The sequence below is a fragment of the Haemaphysalis longicornis genome, unplaced genomic scaffold (genome assembly GCF_048455015.1).
Source record: "Haemaphysalis longicornis isolate Haplotype H1 unplaced genomic scaffold, Haemaphysalis longicornis Haplotype H1 scaffold_10, whole genome shotgun sequence".
In the NCBI taxonomy this organism is placed as follows: domain Eukaryota; kingdom Metazoa; phylum Arthropoda; class Arachnida; order Ixodida; family Ixodidae; genus Haemaphysalis; species Haemaphysalis longicornis.
The window spans coordinates 21,183,329-21,204,667 of NW_027526204.1; the positions used below are offsets into that span (position 1 = coordinate 21,183,329).

Here is a 21,339-nt window from a genome sequence, read left to right on the forward strand (position 1 = left end):
AAGGAAAGTCCACATTCGCACGTTTAGATCCTTCCCACGCCGTGTGCATCTTCACTTCACACGAGGCAAGGCTTATTGCATTGTGAGCAGCGTGTCTTCCAATTGGTTCTTTGGGTAGATCCATTTGTTGAGGCTTCGTACTCGCAAAGACTTGTGCTTGTCTCGGATGTCTGCCAGTTACGGGCCAGACAAGAGTAGATGGCCAATGCTCGGCGGTTCCCCGTGACATTGATGGCCAAGGAGCTTGTCAGGTGGAATTTGCACGTTGCTGTGTTGCCTGTGGTGCGTCCATGTCAGTAACTGCGTAGCCAGTCCATGCATTGCTAAGGAGGACTTGGTCCACCCTCGCAACGTTGCAGGGTGCGAGACGCTGCAGTTTGGGAATCGGTAGTTGTGAGCTTCTCCTTCGTTGATTGTTACGACACAGTTGGTGTCGTGTAGACTATAGTATATAGAGAGACTATAGTGTCGTACGCTATCTGTCTCTCTATGACAATGCAGCAACGTGACCAGATATACGGCCAATGTTTTCTACATCCAGACGATTCATGAAAGCATTGTTAACATTACCCCCTCTTAAATAAAAAGCCTGCCTCAATGCGCATTCCCCTATTTGCAAGAAAAAAAAAAAAAAAAGCCTGCACGTAAGTTCAAACACGTGGCCACCATAATTCCTCGACGCTGTTAGAAGGGCATGCCCGTCCACGTCAGAAGTACTGCCTCTGCAGCCAGGAATAAAACCCGTGCTCTTTTAATGCCTCCACCGCTGTGAAGATGAGCTCCGGGTTCAAACGGAAACTAAGAGTGCAACCGTGACATTTTTGATGGCTAGAGAAATGTTCTGGAAAGGTTCAGACATTGACCATCGTTAACCCTGTGGGTGGAGTGTCCTGCATTGCAGGTGGTCAGCTGGGCGACCAAGAGCAGCGAAGCAGGCATAGCTTGTACTGTGCTTCTGGCAATCCCCAGTGCTGGTTGCACTTCTCGGATTTCACGTTCGGAAGAGATTCTGCAGCTCTTGCCAGACTACTGTGCTGTGTCACAGCCTGCCGGTGGCCCTCTCGGTTACAAGGGCATTCGCAGGGCGGTCGTAGTGCCTCATACGAATTTCAAGCACATTCTCCATCGCCGCCACCTCAGATGAAGAATCGGCCGCTGGCACTGGGGGGACGGGGTTGTGGATGCCGCAAGCAAAGAGTGCTTGCCCCAAAAACTGCAGCTCCTTTTCCTCCGTCGTTTCCGGGCCAGCAGAGCGAAACTATCTCTGCATTTCCTCAACGACACCTCCATTAAGATGTCTGTAGCAACAGCCAGGCAAGCGGTAGTAAACAACTTCCACAGCTCGCTCGTAGACACCTGCCCCTCGTTGTCCAGAGCCACACGAGCATGACCCAAGCAATGATGATGGCTGCAGCAGTGCTCATGGCATGCCTGGCAGCAGCAGTCCAAGTGGCACCCATCATTTTCTGCCCATCCGCTGGAGCAGGGCACCATCCCGAGAGGACGTTTCTCCCGCCCCCTCGGGCGTGGCCAGGACCACTCGGGAGCAGAGGCTCTGCTCACTCCGCCCTGGCCAGGCGCAGCCAACTTCCTGTGCAAGTGAGCCTTCTTGGCCACAAAACTAATTACAGGGGTAGTTAGTTTCGTGGCAAGGGTAATTTTGTGGCAGGTGTATAATCATTTGCCTTTCACTCATCCTGGCTGGCCCCACAGACAGGGCTGCCGCTGATGGCTCTCTAGAAAGCTCCATACTGCCAACAACTGTCCTGGTGAGCGCTGGGGCCAGCGGGAATTTAACAACAGCAATGGTTCCCTTCTCCGCACCCACATGAAGGGGAATCAGCAGGGGCTGGTGTACCCACTCCTCCACGACTACAAATTACAAATGCAAAAGTTGTAACACAGTGCGTGTCACATGAAACCTGGTGTGTGACGCCAGGTGAGCCTGGTCAAAGCAGTGTGCGCAAAACTAGAGAGAAACGAGAGCGAAGAGGAAGAGGGAGAGGGAGGGGGAGAGGGCAGCGCACGGACCTTCTGTTTGTCCTCCTCGGAGCGGGCGTCGCTGCGGACGTTGGCCCAGGGCAAGTCGCTGGGCCACCAGAGGGGTCGTGTCGACTCCTTGCCCCAGCCGGGCTTGCCTCGCCCAGTCGAGTACTTGAGCATCAGCGGGATGAAGGCGCGCAGCTGGGCCTGCATGGTCACAGGGGAGGAGACCCCGCTCGAGACTCCACAGGTCCTCCCCTTGCCTACTAACTTTGCCCACAAACAACTGCCCTCATGCGAGGGCCAAAAGAGAACAGGCGATTTGCAGTGTGTGCCTAAAAGGGTACTGCACCATAACGGCTGTTTATTCCACTCACCTGAGACGTAGTAGTCCACCCTTGATTAAAGCAATCTCTTTACGAGCTTCAAAACACCAAAAAGCTACAAAAAACGTCTTACCTGCGTACCTACGTTTATGCAGTGCCAGATATTTGTGTTATACCGGCGTGTAAAGCAATTACAGTAAAGCCCGCTTATATCGAACGTGAATATATCAAATTATTGCCTATACCAAACCCTTGTATAATTCTGATAAAAATTAGATGCATTTTAAACTTTTTATATCGAACGCGATTTTGCTCACATGGATATACAGTCAAACCCCGCGATAACAAAATCTCACGAGTACGAAATTCCCGTGGCAACGAAATATTTTCGGATCTCCGGCGAATGTCCATAGACGCCCATGTATTTTATATCTCACGGCAACGAAATGTTTTTGGAAAGCAATCCCGCGTTAACGAAATTCGCTGCAAGCCTGGCCGGCATTTTACCTACCCATTTGAGGCTAAAAATAAACCAAAAAGTTCTCAAATTCCTTTTTTTCGGACTCAAAGTGCGTAAACTTTTGCCAAAGCACGCTTGCATGGCCGCCGCCATGTTTGTTTACTAGAGGCTGTGCAGCAGGCGGTCGTGGAGGCAACCTCGCAGCAACACCACCAGGGGGCGATACATGGTGACTCATGGCGCGGCCACGCGGCTTTGGCTTGGGCTACGCTAGCTCGCTACCGCTGAGAAGCACGCGCGTGTTTGTTGTGTGTGCGGTCATCGCCGTGTTTGCTCTCAGTAAGATGCTTCCGCCAGCCCAAAAGCGGAAGTTTTTATCGCTACAAGCGAAGGCCCAAGTCAGTGGCCCAAGTGGAGGAAGGTAGGATAGCGACGACGAGTTTAGAACTGCCGGAACTTAGCTCTACCATTTTGAAAAGCAAGGCTGCCACTTTTTAATGGCGCACGTGCGCAAAACAAAACATTGACGGCTGTGGCCTTTCTGGACGTCAACAAAGCAGTGCTGGCTTAGTTCTGTGAACAGCATTGTAACGAGGTGCACTCTCTGGAAAAGTTCGTCAACAGAAGAAGCTGGGCTTTGCTTGCAACCTCGGACATGCGCGGTGCTGAGGGCCAAGGGAAAAATGTGCAGAGAAGGCGAACCTGCGGGTTGTTTTGGATGCTTTAACACGATCCGGCCATTCTTAGGCGCACAGAACGACTAGCAATGAAGCACTTATTGTAGCGTGAGAACTGGGCCTTGAAGTTGCTGGAAGGTAAGGCTCGCAAAGTAATTATAACCGAATATAAAATCGTGGTCACTGACCAAGTTAAAAGGAAAAAATTTTTACCAAGTCAAAAGGAAAAAAGTGACCACGATTTTATATTCGCAAATATGACCCCTGACCAGACGTAGTTTCGTCGAACACTCGACTAATTATAACAGACTTTCGGAAGTAAATTTTGGCATGTGGCTGATTTTCCTGTCGTTTATGTTTCATTCTCGCAGCAACGAAGTTCCCGCAAAGGCGAATTTTTTTGCTTTCCCCGGCGGTTTCGTTATTGTGGGGTTCGACTGCATCGAACACTCCCGCGCCAGATTTTTCGGTCTCCATAGGCATGCGGCAGGCTTTCCCACAATACATCAGCACGCAGTGGTGGCGCAGGGAAGCTCGAACGCTTCCAAACCTGCCGTGGCAGAGTGGACCAGCTCCACACATGTATGCCGTTGGCGCCGAAAGCGCCACTTTGGGCGCTGCGGGCTGCGGTGTCACCAATCTTCAAGTCCGCGCCACTCGTTGCCCGCACTTGCTCGTTTCGCTGGGTTCACAATTGTTCACTTGTATCCATGCTTGTCTCCGCTCTGTCGAAGACGCCGAGAACTCCGTACCGCTTCCAAGCACGAGCAAAGCCGTCACTGCCGTGGCCCTGCTACGGCGATACTGCACTGCCATTGAGGGCAGCAGTCTTGTGCTTGTCGACTGTTTAGGTACCGCGGAGCAAGCAGTCACCCACAATGCGTTGCGCTCCAAGAAGCAGGCTGCACTCACGCAGTTCTCCCGCCCAATACATGATTGTTTTCTTTCCAAGAAAGTGTCATATCAATAGTGAACTGCAGGGTGGTAAGAGCTCAGCGTTAGCTCGTGACTCCGTCAGCAGGATTGCTCTCATGTAAGTTTTTTTTGTGCTTCACTTTATATATCGAATTTTCACTATATCGAACTATTTTACAATCCTCGCGTTGTTCGATATAAGCGGGCTTTACTGTACACACCCGGCTTGACGCTCACCTGTTCAGGGTGGAAGGATACAGCGAGCACAGCAGCAGCGACGCGTGCGGCGCAAGCACTATGTTCCTGGCACATCGGTGTCATTTCTGTTTTCTTGGCTGCTGCACCCGAAATGATTCTCTGCACCTCCTTCTGTGATTCACTGCTTCGAGCTTAGCCTCCACATGGTTTCGGTGATGAGGGAAAGAGCATGCGCAGCCCGCGGTACTGGCAACAACAACTCCTGCCAAGGAGTTTAATTTCATTGCTTCCCATCAAGTCACAATCTAAAATAAATGTGATAGCATGCGCTCAGTCTTCCCAACGAACCGTGTTGCCTAGTGTCCTCTGGTTGCTTTACCGTCTACCATGTTATTGGAAACAAGAGTTTTTGTTTGCCGCTGGTGATGAAGGGCCTGCTTTAGCACTCCGGTTTGCGGTTTCCGTATTCCGGCTTACCGGCCGCCGTAATGCAAGTACCAACATCTAGCAAGTTGGTCTGAAAGCAAATGACACAAAAAGTTGGCCAGAACTGTTCACTTATGTGAGAAATAGCTTGAATATTGGAGGGTTTAGTTTACACTCTCACAATACAATTTTCTTTTAAAATAGTCGTAGATGTCTCACGTACAGCTCTAGAACAAGAAAATACGAAGTCCATGCCACCATGCGGTGGGAACAAATGGCACCACTCAACGCATTAAGCAGAATTCACGCCTCCGCTAAATATTTCTGCATAGAATGAGTAAAATATTGTCACGTAGCGAAAGACGATGCAGCTATCTTGAAAGAAAAGCAAGTTTGTTGGAGCGAACTTGCGCTCCCCTAACAACTCACAGAATACACAGGCCGCGAAACAGCAGTGAACGCAATGGTGTGTGCTGGCAGGTGTCGGCGAATCGAATGCCGCAGTAACTGCTTGGCAAGCATTTATCTTTCGGTGTGATCGCTTCTCGAACCGTTGACTTACGTCGGAAATACTGGAGATCACAAAGTATTATTCTAGTCCAGTAACGACAGGGCAAAACACTCTCCCCATCAGATGAGATAACCCACGCGGCATGTAAAGAAAGAATGGAGTGCGAGCTTCACTCTTGACACAGAGATAACACAGCCGGGTGAGGCTGGGCGGTAAAACACAACGCATACATAAACAAACCAATGCAAGGTTTGCGACAATATGTTGTGATAATTACACAGTAACCTATATTACTTTGCCCAGCACGATTTTAAACAAGTAAGAGAGCCTTGAGAGTTTATACACGCATTCGAACCATTTGAGGCGAGCGAGGAGCTCGCCCATCATAAATAAAATAACGTAATTTGCCGTACTCCTCAGCATCATTTAGCAAGAATAACGCGATGAACAACATCTACTAAGATTACTTTTATCAGCTGTACCAGAGTCCTTCAATGCTTTTCTGGTCACGAAACTTCTCCGTAACGCTATGGGAGAGCTTCATATGGGGACCAACGCTCCCGCGCGGTGGCGCTACGAGTCTGGTGAAGGCGGCTTGGACGGCGGCGGCCGTATTTGCCGTGCGTTGGAGCGCGAGCTTGCTGGTGTTTGTTGTGTGATATGGCTTTCTAAACTCATCACGATGGGCAAACTATGTGAACTACCATGCCTCTGACGTGCTGTGTACCTGGTTGCCGCTCTGGCTATCGGAATACAACGGAAAAGGCTTCGTTGTTCTGCCTCCCAAGCGACCGCGAACAACGCGACAGGTGGAAGCGAGCCATTCCACGACAGGAGACGGACGCTTTCAGCTTCGAGTGGAAGGCCGTTCGTGTGACCGGGAAATATTTCGACCCCATGGACATTATTCGAGCCGATGAGTTCAAAATAATTGGACAACCTGTGCTTCTGCAGCGAGAAGCTCAAGCTCCGCGTTGCCCTGGATATTTGAAAACCTGCCGGCGTATCTTACGAAGCCCAAGCCACGATCGCGCTCACAACGAGAAAATTCGTCTGCTAAACGTCGTCGCGTTTCGTCGCCGCGTTTCGTCGCCGCACAAAGATCGGACTGCAGCTACTGTGATTTTGGTTATCCAACCAGATATTTTGAATTTGGAAGGCGGAGCATGCCTATCTTTGCCTGCATATATATATATATTTTTTTACTTGTCCGCCGCGCTTGCCCAGGGGCTAAGGCGTTGTGCTGATAAGCTCAAGGACGCGGGTTCTCAGCCGCTTTTCTGATGGAGGCGAAAAGAGAAAACGCTTGTGTGTTCGAGATTTCGGCGCAAGTTAAAGATACCTGAGTGGTTAAAATTAATCCAGAGCACTACACTACGGCGCGCGCCCCATTGCCTGTGTAGCGTCGGCACGTTAAACATCATAATCAATCAATCAATGTTTTTTAACTTGCCGTTTGGGTGGGAGGGGTGTGACAGGCACTGAGCGGGCTTTTTATCTGTTGACACCCTATGCCTATCAGAACAGCCAAGAAAGTAGCTCAAAACTGTAGCATTTACTCCTACCCTGGCCCCTCCGCGCGCCCATTATTCTGCTTCCATTTCGTGAGCGTTTTTTTCCCTGCTGTCCACGCTAACTTTCCGAATCTCGATTATAGTTTTACATTAGTAGCGCGCTATAAAATAGTGCAAACACAGCGCTAACCCAACGTGCTGTATGTTTGCACAGCTATTTGCTCAGCGCAGCATGTCGCGCCCAGGGGTAAATACAAATTTAATTCTGGCGCTAGTTCACTGAAATCATGCAGGCGGCTGCAAAGGCTAGTCAAAAATTGAAAACGCCAGATGACCGCCTTTTCGAAGCGAGGATGTAGCGGTGCTTGCCGGAATGAACGAACACTGCAACATATGCGCCTCAGTAACACCCGTGGTCTTGCCTCAGTTTCACAGCTGAGCTACGGGACAACAAATGACTCAAAAACAACAACTGACTGACTCAAAAGCTGACTCAAAAACCTCGCTCGCATTTTTACTGGTGGAAATGAAGAACAGATGAAAGTAGGCGCGTGCCGGCGGAGAAACAGCCGGCCCGCAAGCGTCGTCGCCTGCCGGCGAAGCCTTCACGTTAACAGGGGCGATCCTAGCGGCAGCTTTTGTCCCTGAATGAAACTTCGGCCGGAGTTTCGTGACCAGAAAAGCATTGAAAGACTCTGGCTGTACCAAGTACGAAGCGCCGAATGCAGTGCATTTGCTGTAATCAAGAAGCGAGGGTGCACTTTGCCGGTGCAGGGAGCTATGTGGCTACGGTAAGACCTGTGCCGGTAAGTTACTGTTCACGGCAACTTTCGCGCATGCGCACTCAACTCCCACACTCACGCTATACGCAGTAACTCGTGCTCAGTCAGTAAACACTGGGAAGCTAGGTATAAAAATAATTAAAAAAAAAAAAAAAAGTCGTGTCTCGTGTGACTCATTTTCTGAAGTAACCACGGCAACGACGACACATCAAACAACTGTGGGCACGAGCGTCGCCATCAAAAATCACCAAAATAGGGGAGAATTTAGGCGGGCAACCATCAAATGTGTGCCTCACCTGCATCTCTACTGTTACTACTACACCATTGCAAGCTACAGAGGCAGCAAGTAGCCCTGCCATGTCGGAGTACAGTCGATCCCGGTTATATCAAACTCGCAAAAAAACACCTACCAAATCGATATAGGGGATAATTCGATATAAACAGGCTAAGGAATTGAGTGTGAAAATCACGTAGCATTTATAAAAACACTTTATTGGTCAAACTGCCCTGCTTTCGCACGAAATAGTCCAATATCTTCTGCTTGAACCACATCGCTGCCTGGGACACTACTCCACCCTGCATAAAGTGTCGGAGAAGCTGAGACCGCAATCTTTCACATTTGCAAAGAAGTGCCGGACTAGTGCGATGGCCCCATCACTTAGAAGTTGTGGGCAAAGGATCATTGTTGTTTTAAATGCGGAGCATTTCTTAGGCTCGCGATGTCACTCGTCGATGTTGTCGGCGCCGTCCACACGCTCACTGCGCATGCGCGTCGCGTCGAGGCGCAGGTCTCTCCCCCGTACCCTCCTCGCTCTCAACAAAAGGTGCGGCGGTGCGGGAGGAGCGTGTGTACCCCGTGCGCTTTGTCGCTCTCAACAACAGCTGCGGTGGTGCGGGGGGAGCGCGTCTGTGCGCGCATGCGTCGTAGCTACCCGTTCGCTGCGTCGCGCTCAACAGTAACGGCGGCAGGGCGTGTACACGTGATAACGGCGTGGTGGGTGCGTGGAAAGTTCGCGCGCCTGTGTACGGAAGTGTGCGCATGCGCGTCTCTCCCCCGTACTCCTCTCCCTCGAACGCGGGCGGTGTGTATATAAGCGGCGGAGCGCGCGTTCGGAATTCAGTCAAGGGCGTCTTTGCTTGGCTTTCGCTTGACTTGACGCTTTGCTTGACGACACCAAGCAATAAAGAGAGACTTTAACTTTACACTCCTTGCCTTCGCTTCTCCTTCATTCAATAAATAATAATAATAAAGACGAAATAACAATTAAGCATTCCCAAACCATACCCAATTACGCAACATTCACGCGATACCCCCACCACTCTGCGACGCATTTACTCGAGTTCCCCCCGTGGGAAGATGCGGCCGGGTTTTTTTTTCTTGTTGCACCTGCTTTCATTTGCGCTCAGTACGATGTACCGTGTACCATGTTCAGAAATAGTTTGATATAAAGTACAATTTGATGTAAATGGGTTTGATATGGTCGGGTTCGACTGTAACATCTGTTATTATCGTGAGTGAATATGTGCATGAACTTTAAAAACTTGCACAATTTGCACTAGTTTCCCGTCACCGATGTGCTGTGCTAAGCCAATGCTAAAGATCCCCCAATGGGTCTTGCATCAACCGCTGGACTGCAGGCCTCGGCCGTGCACCGGAAGCCTCCCCGGAGCGGTCCCCCCTCCCCTCACCTGGGTCATCTTCTCGACAGGGGTGGGGATGCCGTCGACGACGAGGGGCGGCAGCTCGTGCAGCGTGGGGTCGTCCTGGGGCTGGGGCGGGGCCTGCTGGGCCAGGGCCGCCTCCAGCTCCCCGACCAGCACGCCCCGGCACGCCCGCACCACCGTCTCCAGCGGGTGGGCCCCAAACACCTGCACGCGGGGGATAAAGGCCCCCACTCACCGACCCCGCCGTGCGCGCAAGAGGGGCAGCAGAGGACGGCCGCTACTCACACGCACCTTGAAGTGGTTCTGCGGCTTGCCCGGGGTCACCGCCAGCACCACCGCCTGCTGGCCCACCCGCGTCGTGTACTCGTCGATCGTCGCCTTCAGCTTCCTGCACACACACCACAGCACCACAACTTCGCCCCCTTGCGCACAGGGCAGGACCACTCTTGGGCCCACATCCGTCCAAATCTAGAGCACGGCCTTCACACACGAAAGGCGCTACAAGTTTTCAGACACGTCGACGACTCGGTGACATTCTTAAAGGCGCCGTATCTCTTCTAGCCTCACCCGTTTTGACTTCACCTGATTGAACACCACCTGTTTTTCCCGACACTGGCACTGCCAATGAGATTTTAGCCATGTTTTGCCAAGTGGGTAGAGGCCTGCCTTTCACCCATGAAACTCCTAGCAATTGAGGGTGCGCAGTTTTGAGATCTTATCCGTACGCTTTTACCGGGCCACATCAGCCACCAAAGGGTCTGTCGCCACGGTCTGTTGCCTGATAAGCGTGCGCTCACTTGCCGCTATCAGCAGCAAACGAGGTTGTTGTACGAATGTTGCATCCCTTTTTTATCCCTATCTGCCTTCATGATTTTGCAACGCGTCATTTTTGTGCGTTGAGCACATGCTGACGTGCGGTTACTTTCGGATGGCTGACCGCGCGGGGCCTTCAACTGCGGACAGGAGCGACGGTTCTTCCAGTTTTGATCCGAATACGAGCCGAGCTCAGATCCGCATTCTGAGAGTTTCTAATCCAAGGAAGGGGTGCGAGTCCCACAGCATCAGATTCTGATGTTGAAATGGCGGGGTCGTCGTCCCGGAAGCGTGCACGGCAAAGTGAGAATACATGGAAGAAAGGCAATTTCTCACCCACGCTCTTTCCTTTCAACTTGTTACGTTCCAGACGCTATCATAGTCAAATGAATCCCTATGCTCCTCTTATATTCCAGAAACCAAGCCGACACTGGGGGTGCGTCACGGCCAGAAACACCCAACAGTGAAAGGGTTAATCCCCCTCGCGTCGGCACTGAGATAGTCGTGGATGCCCGGCGGACCATTTGGCAGCTTTCCCGCCAGCAGTGGCAAGCACGCCACGTCATCAGCCGACCGTGCCAACGGCCGATGCACTGATGACATCGACCCCCGTATGCGGGCCGCAACTTTTGTGCGTACAACTTTTTCGTGTAGTTTTACTGTATTTTATACAGTAAAGATTTTACTGTATTTCAAAATCGGAGGGCACCCCTTTTCTCATGTTGGCACCCTGAACAGATTGTCAATGGAGCTGCGATTGGTCTGAGGGCAAGATGACGCCATGTGAAAACAACAACAACAGCAAAAAAAAAAAAAAAACTCCAAATGAAACTGACCACGTATGATCAACAACAGATGGTTGAACTGTTTCGTCATGAACCTAAAACCCGCCTTCAGCCTTTGCAGTTCAGTTCTGGTTTGGGATCCGTTCCGGCAAAAATATCGGCATGATTTGGTTCCATTTTTTGGTTCGATTCAGGTCTGGTGCCCCTGTTACGACATGAAGTTATGCTACTCCACAGCAGTACAAAGGCCTCTGTGTTCCACAAACTTCCTGAGTAATTCAGCCAACACACAACTAATGCTACCAGGAAAGGAGAACCCTGTTGAGCAGGCAATGTTGCTGGGGTGAAAAGAATGCATCTTTTGTCGCTAGCAAATTCTGCTCATACAAAACTGCTCCGTATTTTCTCTGACAATTCTTCTCTGCAATACATAGCCTGTCGCCGACATTACAGGACCTTTGCCGGAATGTTGAAACAAGTACAGTAGACTCTTGTTCAGATGAACTTGGTTAAGTCAATTCTCGGATATGCTCGGATTCAGTCAATTCTCACTGTGGGTACGTTTGCTTGGTTTCCCATCGACTCAATGAAAAAAAAAACAAATCTACTTAAGATTAACTGCCTCATTAAGGCAAACTTTCGCAGTGACTGCTACCGCTGACACTTGGAGGGGCATTCACACACCTGAAGGAAAAAGAGAATAAAATAAAACAAAGGAGACAAAAATGTGCCAACATTACGATGTAAATCTGCATCTCCACGCCACGGAACGAGAGCGCGAGAGATGCGAGAGAGAAAGACCCGCAGATAAAGCCGCCACCTCTACCACCCTCACCCGCGGAGCTGGCGGTAAACCAAAGAAAAGGACACAAAAATGTGAGGAGTATTGCAGCTGGTCTCATGAAAAAAAAAGAAAAAAGGGTGATTGGAGAAAAAATAGTAGATAGAAGGCGACAACAGATGCTCTCCTATTCGCGGAGAGAGAAACCGCACTCGGGGCAGGCCCTCACCTGAGCAGGCGCGTCTGCTGGCGCTTGCGGATGGAGGGGTTGGTCTCGAAGGTGTGGGGCCGCTTGCGCTTCTTGCCCGTGGCGATGGCGGCCGCCGCAGCCACCCCGATGGGGCCCGCGGCTGCCAGCTGGGAGGTGACGTCATCGGCCACCGTCGACGAGGACAGCAGGTCCGAGTCGTCGAAGGGGCTGTCCGGGCTCGACGGGGGCTCGCTCAGCTCGTCCCCGGACATCATCGGGTGGCTGGTCAGCGACGGGGCCGCCGGCTCCCCGCCTGCTGCAGACGTGTTCATCCTCCACCGCCACCCGCCGCCGCCACCCGCCACCTGCGCGAGGCCAGTTGGGCGGCTCATCCCGACGGGCCTAACAGTCGGTTGTTCACCTCCCTCTCTTTCAGCCAGAGCTTGTGTTCCTTACAGCTAGCTGTGGGTTCTGGCAGTCTTGAGCAGCAACTACCTTATTTTCTTGTGTATAAGTCGCAGTTGTTTTCTGAAATATTCGTTGGTGCGTCTTATCCACCAGTGCGACTTATGTATGGAATAAATCTCGTTCGAGGCGGCCGCGCGTGGCCAGCGCACGTTGAGACACAGCTCTATGGTGTAAATCAATCCCAAGACCACCGGTACGGCATTGCTCATAGCCCATATGTCGCTTCGGGACATTGCACCAAAGAATTTGCAGCTGTTTCTAGTCAAAAAGAATGATAATGGCCTGCGACAACCACGCGCCACTTTAGGCCATGCGCAGTAACTACAGTTCAGAATAAATTCAAAGTAACATCAAACTGGGTTGCAAAAACAAAATGCAGCTCATGAATTATTACAGACAGTTACTCTGAAGGAGGTAAACGTGCTGCTAATTTTTAAAATGACAGCTTAGAGATAAGTTTTTGATTTTCGTGCCGCTTCCCGTCGCATCACTTCCGTCCACCATGACACCTTTATTGCACTGATTTACGACAGCACAAAAGAGACGCACGACGTTTGGAGAGGTGGCCAAATGGGTCTCCGACTCTTGGGACTCCATTTCTACAAAAACAGTTGTAGCCGGGTTGATAAAGGCCGGAGTAATCCGGTCCGCGAGTGGTAACGATGTTGGCGAAGAAGACATCAGAGAGTCGGAGGAAGACAGTTATGCACCGATGGAACTCCCACTGAAGATACCGAATTATTTGTTAACGAGTCTGAGGAAAAAGGCTTCGATGGTTTTGCCTAAATGCCGTCCGTAAGTATATGCCATCTCTGTGTATCCATAAACCATTTTTGAGTAGTTAGTTATGTCCAGACTTTGGATGTTATATGCCCGTGTCTAGCCCTGCTTACAGGGGGATGCAAAAATAGGCACCAGCCGCCACAACCATGTACTTTCGCTGCACTTTCTAACGGTCTGATTCACTATGAGTTTACCCAATTAACAAGTGCGTCTTATATACCGGTGCGTCTTATACAACGGTGCGACTTATATACTTTTTTTTTGGAAAAACTGTCATTTTGAGGGGGGTGCGACTTATACAAAGGTGCGACTTATAGACCGGAAAATACGGTAGTTACTTTTAAGTAACTAGCTGTAACAGGACATACCGTTACAGTTACTTCCTTTTAGGTGCGGAGTACCTCAGGACCGCACAATGCCCATTTGCGTGCGTGCGCATAGCATGCACAATCGCAAAAAAATCACACAGGCACCAGCAGGATTCCAGCCTGTGTCTGAGTAGACCAGACAGAGTTAGTGTCAGTCGTCTTTTTCATTGGGCTACGACCGCGAGTCAGTACCCGAGAGTCAAACGGCTTACTCCCTCGCCTGTAACGGTGCGGAGTACCTTAGGACCTCCCAATGTCTGTCTGCGTACATTCGTGCGCACACCACCATCAAGCGAAATTCAATTTCAACCATGAGTTGCAGTTTCATTTAGGGAATAATCAAGGTGCAACTCAAATTGAATGACGATTGGGGCACAAATCGGATGTCACTCGGGGCGCAACTTTGATGTCATTTCGAGTCCCCGTACTCTGCACCCTCACCACGATCCACGGAGTGGAGATGCTGCCATTTTTTATAAAGCAAATTATCCAACAGCAACACTCGTTAAAGGCTGACACTTCGCACTTTTTCAAACCTTCTTTTCTTAAATATCCTCTCCACCTCTCACCTTCCCACAACATGGCTCCCCTCGCAGTTTAGGAGAACAGATTGCTAAGAGGATAATCTTCCCTGCCAAAGATCCAGGTCAGTCTTTAGGGAGATTTCTTAAACCCTTTCCCGTATGTTGAGTCATTCGGAAACAAGAAAAAAAGAGACTGGCCTCCGCCGAGGAGAAAGCTGGCCTACCCTTGCAAAGAAAGACAACCGCAGAGGGACGCACCATGAAGGGGCCACCCATAATAACATCAAGGGTGAAGGAACAAAAAACTTGAGGTAACAAAACAAGCCGTACACAACCATTCTTGATGCTGGGCTTGAGTGTACCCCCTTTAGGTTCCCTTTCCTTACGGTTTTACTTCATGCAGTTTCGACTACCAGCGTGCCTTCATACGTTTCTGTTGCATAAACTCTATCATTTGGTTTGTGATCTATTCGTTAGTTTCATAAATTAATGAAAAAGTTACGTCACTTTTTCTCAGTAACTGTAACTCTCGCAAGTTACTCTTGGAAACTCTGTAACTGTAACTGTACCAGAGTTACTTTTTGGCTCAGGCAACAGTAACTGTAGCACTTACTTTTTACTGGTAACGTGCGCATGACTGGCTCCTGGCAAGGCACTTGCGAAACATCAACACACTCGTTCGATGAAACGCTCTGGTCGTCGCCTGGTTAGCTTCCCCCAACGTTACGAGATCTACCATATTTTCCGGTGTATAAGTCGCGGTTTTTTTCTGAAATTTTCGTTGGTGCGCCTTATCTACTGGTGCAACTACCGGTGCATGGTTCACACTCGAAAAGGTGCCTGTGTGCTGCCTGATGTGAGCGTTAATTAAGAAACACAGCTCTATGTTCTAAATGAATGAATTATTCGTTAGCGAGTCGGAGGAAGAAGGCTTCGATGGCTTTGCCTAAACGCCGTCTGTAAGTACATGCCATCTGTGTGTACCAATAAACCATTTTTGAGAAGTTAGTTCTGTCTAGACTTTGGACGGTAGATGCATGTGTCTAGCACGGCTTACCGGGGCATGCGTTCAGAGGCGGCAGCCGCCGCAACTATATGTACTTTAGCGCGCTTAACAACGAACTGATCCTTTATCAGTTTACCTTAAAAAAAGTGCGGTTTGTACACCGGTGCATCTTATACACCGCTGAGACTTGTATACATTTTTTTTTAAACTCATTTTGAGGAGGGTGCGACTTATTCAAAAGTGCGACTTATAGACCGGAAAATAGGGTATTTCAGCTGTAAAACTCAGGCTGAAAGTGGTGCGTCAACGTGACCCCTGTCCTTTTCCACCGATGTGGCGGTGCTGTTGCCCCGGCCAGCTCAATTGGCGGATGCTTCATTATGCAAGACCGTAAACAGAAACCAAAGGGATTGTTTTCGAGCTGGTTGCACCAGAATTTCAGGTGTTAGACCCATGGTGGGGGTTCAGAATGTGCATATTCACGTGCTCGACGTACGAAAACTTCCGGGTACATAACGCAATGCCAGCGAGGTGGCGCAGACATTGAGAATTACTAGGAAGCAGAGCCTTTTAATCAGAGAACGCTGGGCGAGTTGAAATGGAGTCGTCATTAAATTCTAACTGCAGAACGGGACTGAGACAAAGAGAGGGCACAAGCGAGCGCAGTTTCAGAACTAAATATTTTATCGAAAAAACGTGTTGACAAAGCGCTTCGCTCACACACAGGCACTTGACAGCTGTCCCTGGGTAGCAACTCGCTGTCACACCTGTCAAAGTGCTGCCAGGAAGGCCCCGGAGGCACTTGCCAACCGGTGATGGCAGATGCGGTTATTTTTATCGAGACAGGAGGCAGTTAAACAGGGATTCAATAGAAGCCTTCCACATAGAAGACTAGGTGACGCATGCGTGAGTCAGCCGGCGATCGTGCTTACCCTAGAGGAGTACAGTAAAACCTCATTACAAAAGACACTGTTATTTGGGACACTTGGTTATAAGAGACATTTGAATGAAAGCGGTTTAGACAGTTCGCCATGTTAGCAACGTTGCATACAAGAGGCCTTAGTTAGAAGAGACACGTTCCTTGGGTCCCTTGAGTGTCTCCTGTAATGAGGCTTTACTGTACTCCCATCTAAGCGGCACACGCCAATGAAAAGACAACCCCCTTGATTGACAGCCGAAATTCTCCAGATCATAGCGCCTTTTAACCCCCCTTCCCGTTTTTAATTTTTCATTAGTAGTGCAGTGCTTACAATTACACTGCGTGCGGTACCACGTGAAGTGCCTGGTCAACATATTTAGTTCCAAAACTGCGCTCACTTGCGCCCTCTCTCGTCTTCATCCCGTTCTGCAGTCAGGACTTCATCCTAAGAGGCGAGTGGTCGAGCCTGTCCACCCCCAAATGCATTGTATATCATTGATGATCGCACCTGAAACAAGACCTCTGATGAACTGTGCAGCGGCACCGCCTGCTGGACATCCCTGCAAAGGCTGTCCCCACCTGGAAGGCGACTTTGCCCCGATGGCGTTCACAGGACGAAAGTGGAGGCAGTGCGAACTCCGGCAAGCAGGGCTCTGAAGCACCCATAAAACATGCAAGGGTAGCGCCAGCGTCAGCTCTCTCTCAGTCCCAGCACCGAGTAGCCGCCGTCCAAAGGGGCCCACTGCTCGGCCAAACCCTCCGGCCGCCACTGGTACTGCGGAACAGGGACCGCACTCCCTCCTGCCCTGACTGCTTCAGCTCCGTTGACTGCATCTCAGAAGCAGTGCAAAGGAAACAGGACAAGCGAGTTTCCTTCGCGCCGCTTTGGAAATGTCAGCCAAGGGCCCCTGCGGCCCTTTTCCCACCTGAGCAGCCACTGGCCTTTGATTGATTGATTGATCGTAGGGCTTAACGCGCCGAGGCAACGTAGCCGATGAGGGGCGCCGTAGCGGAGGGCTCCGGGTTAATTTTGACCACCTGGGGATCTTTAACGTGCGCCACAATCTCGTGCACACGGGCGTTCTGGCTTTTCGCCTCCATCAGAAAAGCGGCTGCCGCGGCCAGGAATCGAACCCGCAACCTTGTGCTCAGCAGCGCAACGCCTTAGCCACTGCGGCGGATAGCCACTGGCCTTTCTGTCTGTTCTACACGGCTCAGGCTTTTCCTGGTCAACTTGGTCTCTGAGACGCCCTTCCATGGCATGCTTGCCAGCGTTCTCACTAAGCACTGCTACAGACACATCTAACACCCCTGTCACAAGGCAACTCGAATATCGTACAGAGCGAATAGCATCCGCTTTGGCCATGATGGCAAGGCGAGTGTCACTTGATAATGATAGCAGCAACTATTAGCAAACTTGCAATGGGCACTTGCAAGATCGTGTAAATGCTTTCGTACTGTTTTTATAAAACCCTTTATTGCCTTGAAAACAAAAGCCTTTCTAAATGAAAAAAAAATGCGGTGTCACTGTTTTTGGTGGCACAAGTACACATCCCAAGCCAACACAAGTCGGCAACAAAATCGCACTTGAATAGCAGCTAGGGCTGCCACCATATAGTGGCCAGCCGTTTTTTCAGACTTGCTGGATATTTCGGACTTTCACGAGGAACCGCCAGTTTTCCTGTAGGAGTAATGACTCACGGGTTTTTCTGGACTGCTCTTCTATTCGGACTATTTTTCATTTCCCTCCAGGTACGAAAAATCGGCCAGCTACTGCAGCAGAAACGTAATGGACCTTTGAAAACACGTTGTTTGCCTTCTTCTCTACGTTGAAATGATTCGCGGGACAAGATTTATCTACGGATAGTGTTTAGACAGTGTTATGTTTGGTTTATGACTAAACTTATTTGTTTGGTGGCGGGCCACTGTTTACTGCGGCTATGCATTTTGTTCAGAAGCTAGAGCCCTATTCTCGACGCTGTAAATCCACCGTGAACTGTGAATTCACCAGAAACTTTGATTGGCTTTCACTTCCGTCACATGCTTCCGGTTGACAAAGTGGTTGTGTGTGCTTTTGTGATTCTGACCTTTCATGATGTTCACTGGCACCAGTTCTAAGGTTTGCCTTATTTCTCTCGACTGAAAGCGCATAATTCTTGCCCGGCAATGAAAAACCAGACTAAATGCAGCGGACGTGACAGTGTAGGCCCGACTCCGCTATTCAACAACAACACGGCTTGTATGTCACGCACCCTCTGTGATTGGCTGAGTAGGCGTGATGTAACATAAACAGTTGGCAGGAACACTTACGTCACACATTGGCACCTTCAGCCTGCGTAAAAGTGACGTAATGTTACATAGAAGCTTGAAAATGGCGGCTCCCGTCACCGTGAAATAGGGCAAAAAATTTGACCGACCTTTGGCGCTGTGAAAGCTCTGTGAAATTGCAGCAGGTGCGTTTCGCACGACACGTGGTTTAAAACTGTGTTAAGAAACAACAGTTTTAAACTGTTTCCTGGTCAGCGATAATGGCGCATAACAATAACGCCACGCATTTTGTTTCTGTGTGTGGCGATAAAATAGCAATTATTTGTGTAGCGTAACAGTAGCATTAACAGGTCAGTACAAGCCTCTCCATCACAAAGAACCCAATGCATGGCATTTATCCACACTGTTCCTAGTGAGCTGGTGGCTCCCATGACCGAACTCGAGAGAAAAAAAACTAAACAAAGAAAACTGACAGTTATATTCATTATTACATTGACTGAGTTCGAGCTTGACGAGCTTGGCGGCATTGGTATGCTCTGCCGTTATCAGGTGTAGCGTTTCGCTGTCCTTACCGCGCCATACAACCGATGGTCACGGCCGCCTTTCTCAGTGATACGTTGCAGCAGAGCCTAGCGTGGCGGCGGAGATGGCCAGGGAGGAGATAACGCAACAAAGCTTGCATTGAAGCAGCGAGCTATATGTTACTAAAAGCGATTGAAAGAAATGAATAGGCACGGTAAAAAAGATTGCGTGATGTTCTTTAGCTCAACACCTGCCTTTCGCTCGCTTTCGGATAAACATTACTTGATCACCTGGTGGTGTCGACGCCAATTTTAAGCTGAATAAATGCATTTCTCTGGCGAGCCTCAGCAGCCGTCTTAATTTTTATTACACATTCCAAGTGGTTTTATATCTTTTATGCGCACTATTTGATAGCTTGGTTGTGATCACTACAAGCAAAGTGTCAAATTACACTGCGTGTTGCAATAGCTACACGTGCATCCCGTCACTGATTGCTTACGTTTTCCTTACGCAAAAAACATGGCGTGTTCATCGAGAATTTATGCAGCCGAGAATAGCGCCCCCCCATGTGAATGTCTCCCAAACTCATTCACTCACCGAATGCCATTTGCGTCAAATGCATACCTGCCAGCCTTCCCGAATTTTGATGGTTTTGTACAATTGTACAGCCGAAACAAACATCTTCAGAAAACGCACCCATGTTTTGCCAAATCTTTCTCAAGGTCTCACCACACTGCACTGGAGCTACGTGACAAACTAATCGAATCTTAATCTGATCCTACACCAATTGACATCGTTACCAGTGAAGAGATTAAATAGCGTAGTTGGTTACGCACTGCAAGTGACCATTGCAAGTGACATTTTGCAAGTGACCATTGGCGGAGGTCGTTAGTTTGGACAACGCAGATGGGTACTTGCTCCGTAGCAACTACATTAAAAATGTGTACCACTAAATCCAGCCCCTGCTGCGATCTCTCTAATGCCATCCTGGTGAGCCTGGCAGGTATGCAAATCACATTTGGTATTCTCGTGTAGTGCCAAAGTAATGGCACCACGTGCTTCCGTGCAACATAGGCATGCTTCAAAGGGTCGTCCCGTGCAGCTCATCCCAGTTCATTTCAACCGTCTGAGGCAGAGTGGAAAAATGGTGGCCGCCCCTCGACGAGGGAGGCTGGCCCCTCCGCCAACCAGAGAGGCCAGCTGTCCAGCAGTGGCCGCAATCCCCTAGGGCATTCCCTCAGTTCTGCTAAATTTAGCACTCGGCAAGTGCGAGCATTAGGGAAGACCAGAGCTGACCCAGCTACTCGTGCTAGGAGGCCACCCTAGGTGGGCCTGGCTTGTCGGGCGACCAGAGATGCCCCACCAACCCCATCCTCCCGCCTGCACAAAGTGAGCCAAGGGCTTCACCCCCCATGCAAGTTCCTGCCTGCCCTATGCGGCCCCTTGGCAACCACGCAGTCGTCAAGTGACAGCCACAGGTCACTGGCCCGTGTCGCCCGAGCCAGACAAACTGTGCGTTGCCAGAACAGCAGGGCACACCTTACTCGACTGAGTCAGGAATGACGCCTTCTTGGACGCCTCACTTCACTACCCATTTGACAAACTGGCATTGCCGAGACTTCACCACGTGAAACCATTGGGACAGTTCATGTGACACTCCAGGCCAACTCAATTATCTTCCCTTTCGTTTTTTTTCCCCTCCCACATAACTTCCCGCAATGCCCGCAGAGTGGCACGCAGGCCGGCAGACCTCCCTGCTTTTCTGCAATAAAAGACCCGTATGTGACACCGTGGCCGCTTCCTCGTCCCTGCCTCACTTCAGGCCTCTGCACGGCCCAGCATTGCAAGTAGCACGTTCCCTGGACGGCTCGGCAAACTGTGCACTTTTTGGAGCTTGACAGTTCACTGTGTGCAGCCCACAGGAGGCCGGTTCACCTCTCCGTGGTTGAGACAGGTGGGCCTCAACAGCCTTCCTGCTGCTAATGGTTTTGTTGGAGGGCCCCCTTTGCAAAGGTGCCTTGTGTTGGCCACTCAGACCCAGCCGTGCCCGTGCGGGCGTGCACGCGGAATCTGCCCTGAAGCCCAAGCCACAACGCGTGTGTGGACACCTAGGGCTCACACAGGTCCGCGAGAGTTGGCTTTGCCAATGGCCCTTCCAGCTGCCATGGTGGATGGTCTGTGGGCGGGAGCCAGCTGTGAATGGGGCCCGCCGCAGGGGGTAAACACAACGGGACTCCAGAAGAAGCCCGAGCAGCATCACCGCGATTCCCAGCGCCTCAAACCCTCGGCCGAGCACAATATTTGTTTGCGAGAGGGGAAACAGTGCTCCCACCATGCGTGTGCTGTGCAGCGCCCGCCAATAAAACGGGTCCCTGCCCCCGCCCCTCTGAGGGGTTACAAGGAATACACGACGCAGCAACGCTCGTCGAAAACGGGGTTTCCACTAGCCACCACG

At 50.4% G+C, this 21,339-nt stretch overlaps 1 protein-coding gene across 8 annotated transcripts in view; it reads right to left on the bottom strand.

The window, feature by feature from the left end:
* Positions 1–21,339, bottom strand: part of Ewg (DNA-binding protein Ewg) — a 34,649-nt gene that overhangs the window by 11,846 nt on the left and 1,464 nt on the right. For 4 of the 8 annotated variants that reach the window (XM_077689074.1, XM_077689072.1, XM_077689071.1 and 1 more), the window contains exons 2-5: positions 12,066–12,391; positions 9,743–9,845; positions 9,482–9,661; positions 2,032–2,190 (exon numbers count right to left, since the gene is read on the bottom strand). In XM_077689074.1, the coding sequence (XP_077545200.1) occupies positions 2,032–2,190; positions 9,482–9,661; positions 9,743–9,845; positions 12,066–12,358 (735 nt within the window). In that variant the 5' untranslated portion in view covers positions 12,359–12,391. Of the gene's footprint in view, positions 1–2,031; positions 2,191–9,481; positions 9,662–9,742; positions 9,846–12,065; positions 12,392–16,602; positions 16,844–21,339 lie in introns of those variants that run through there. The other 4 variants (XM_077689076.1, XM_077689075.1, XM_077689070.1 and 1 more) reach the window with 2 other exon arrangements.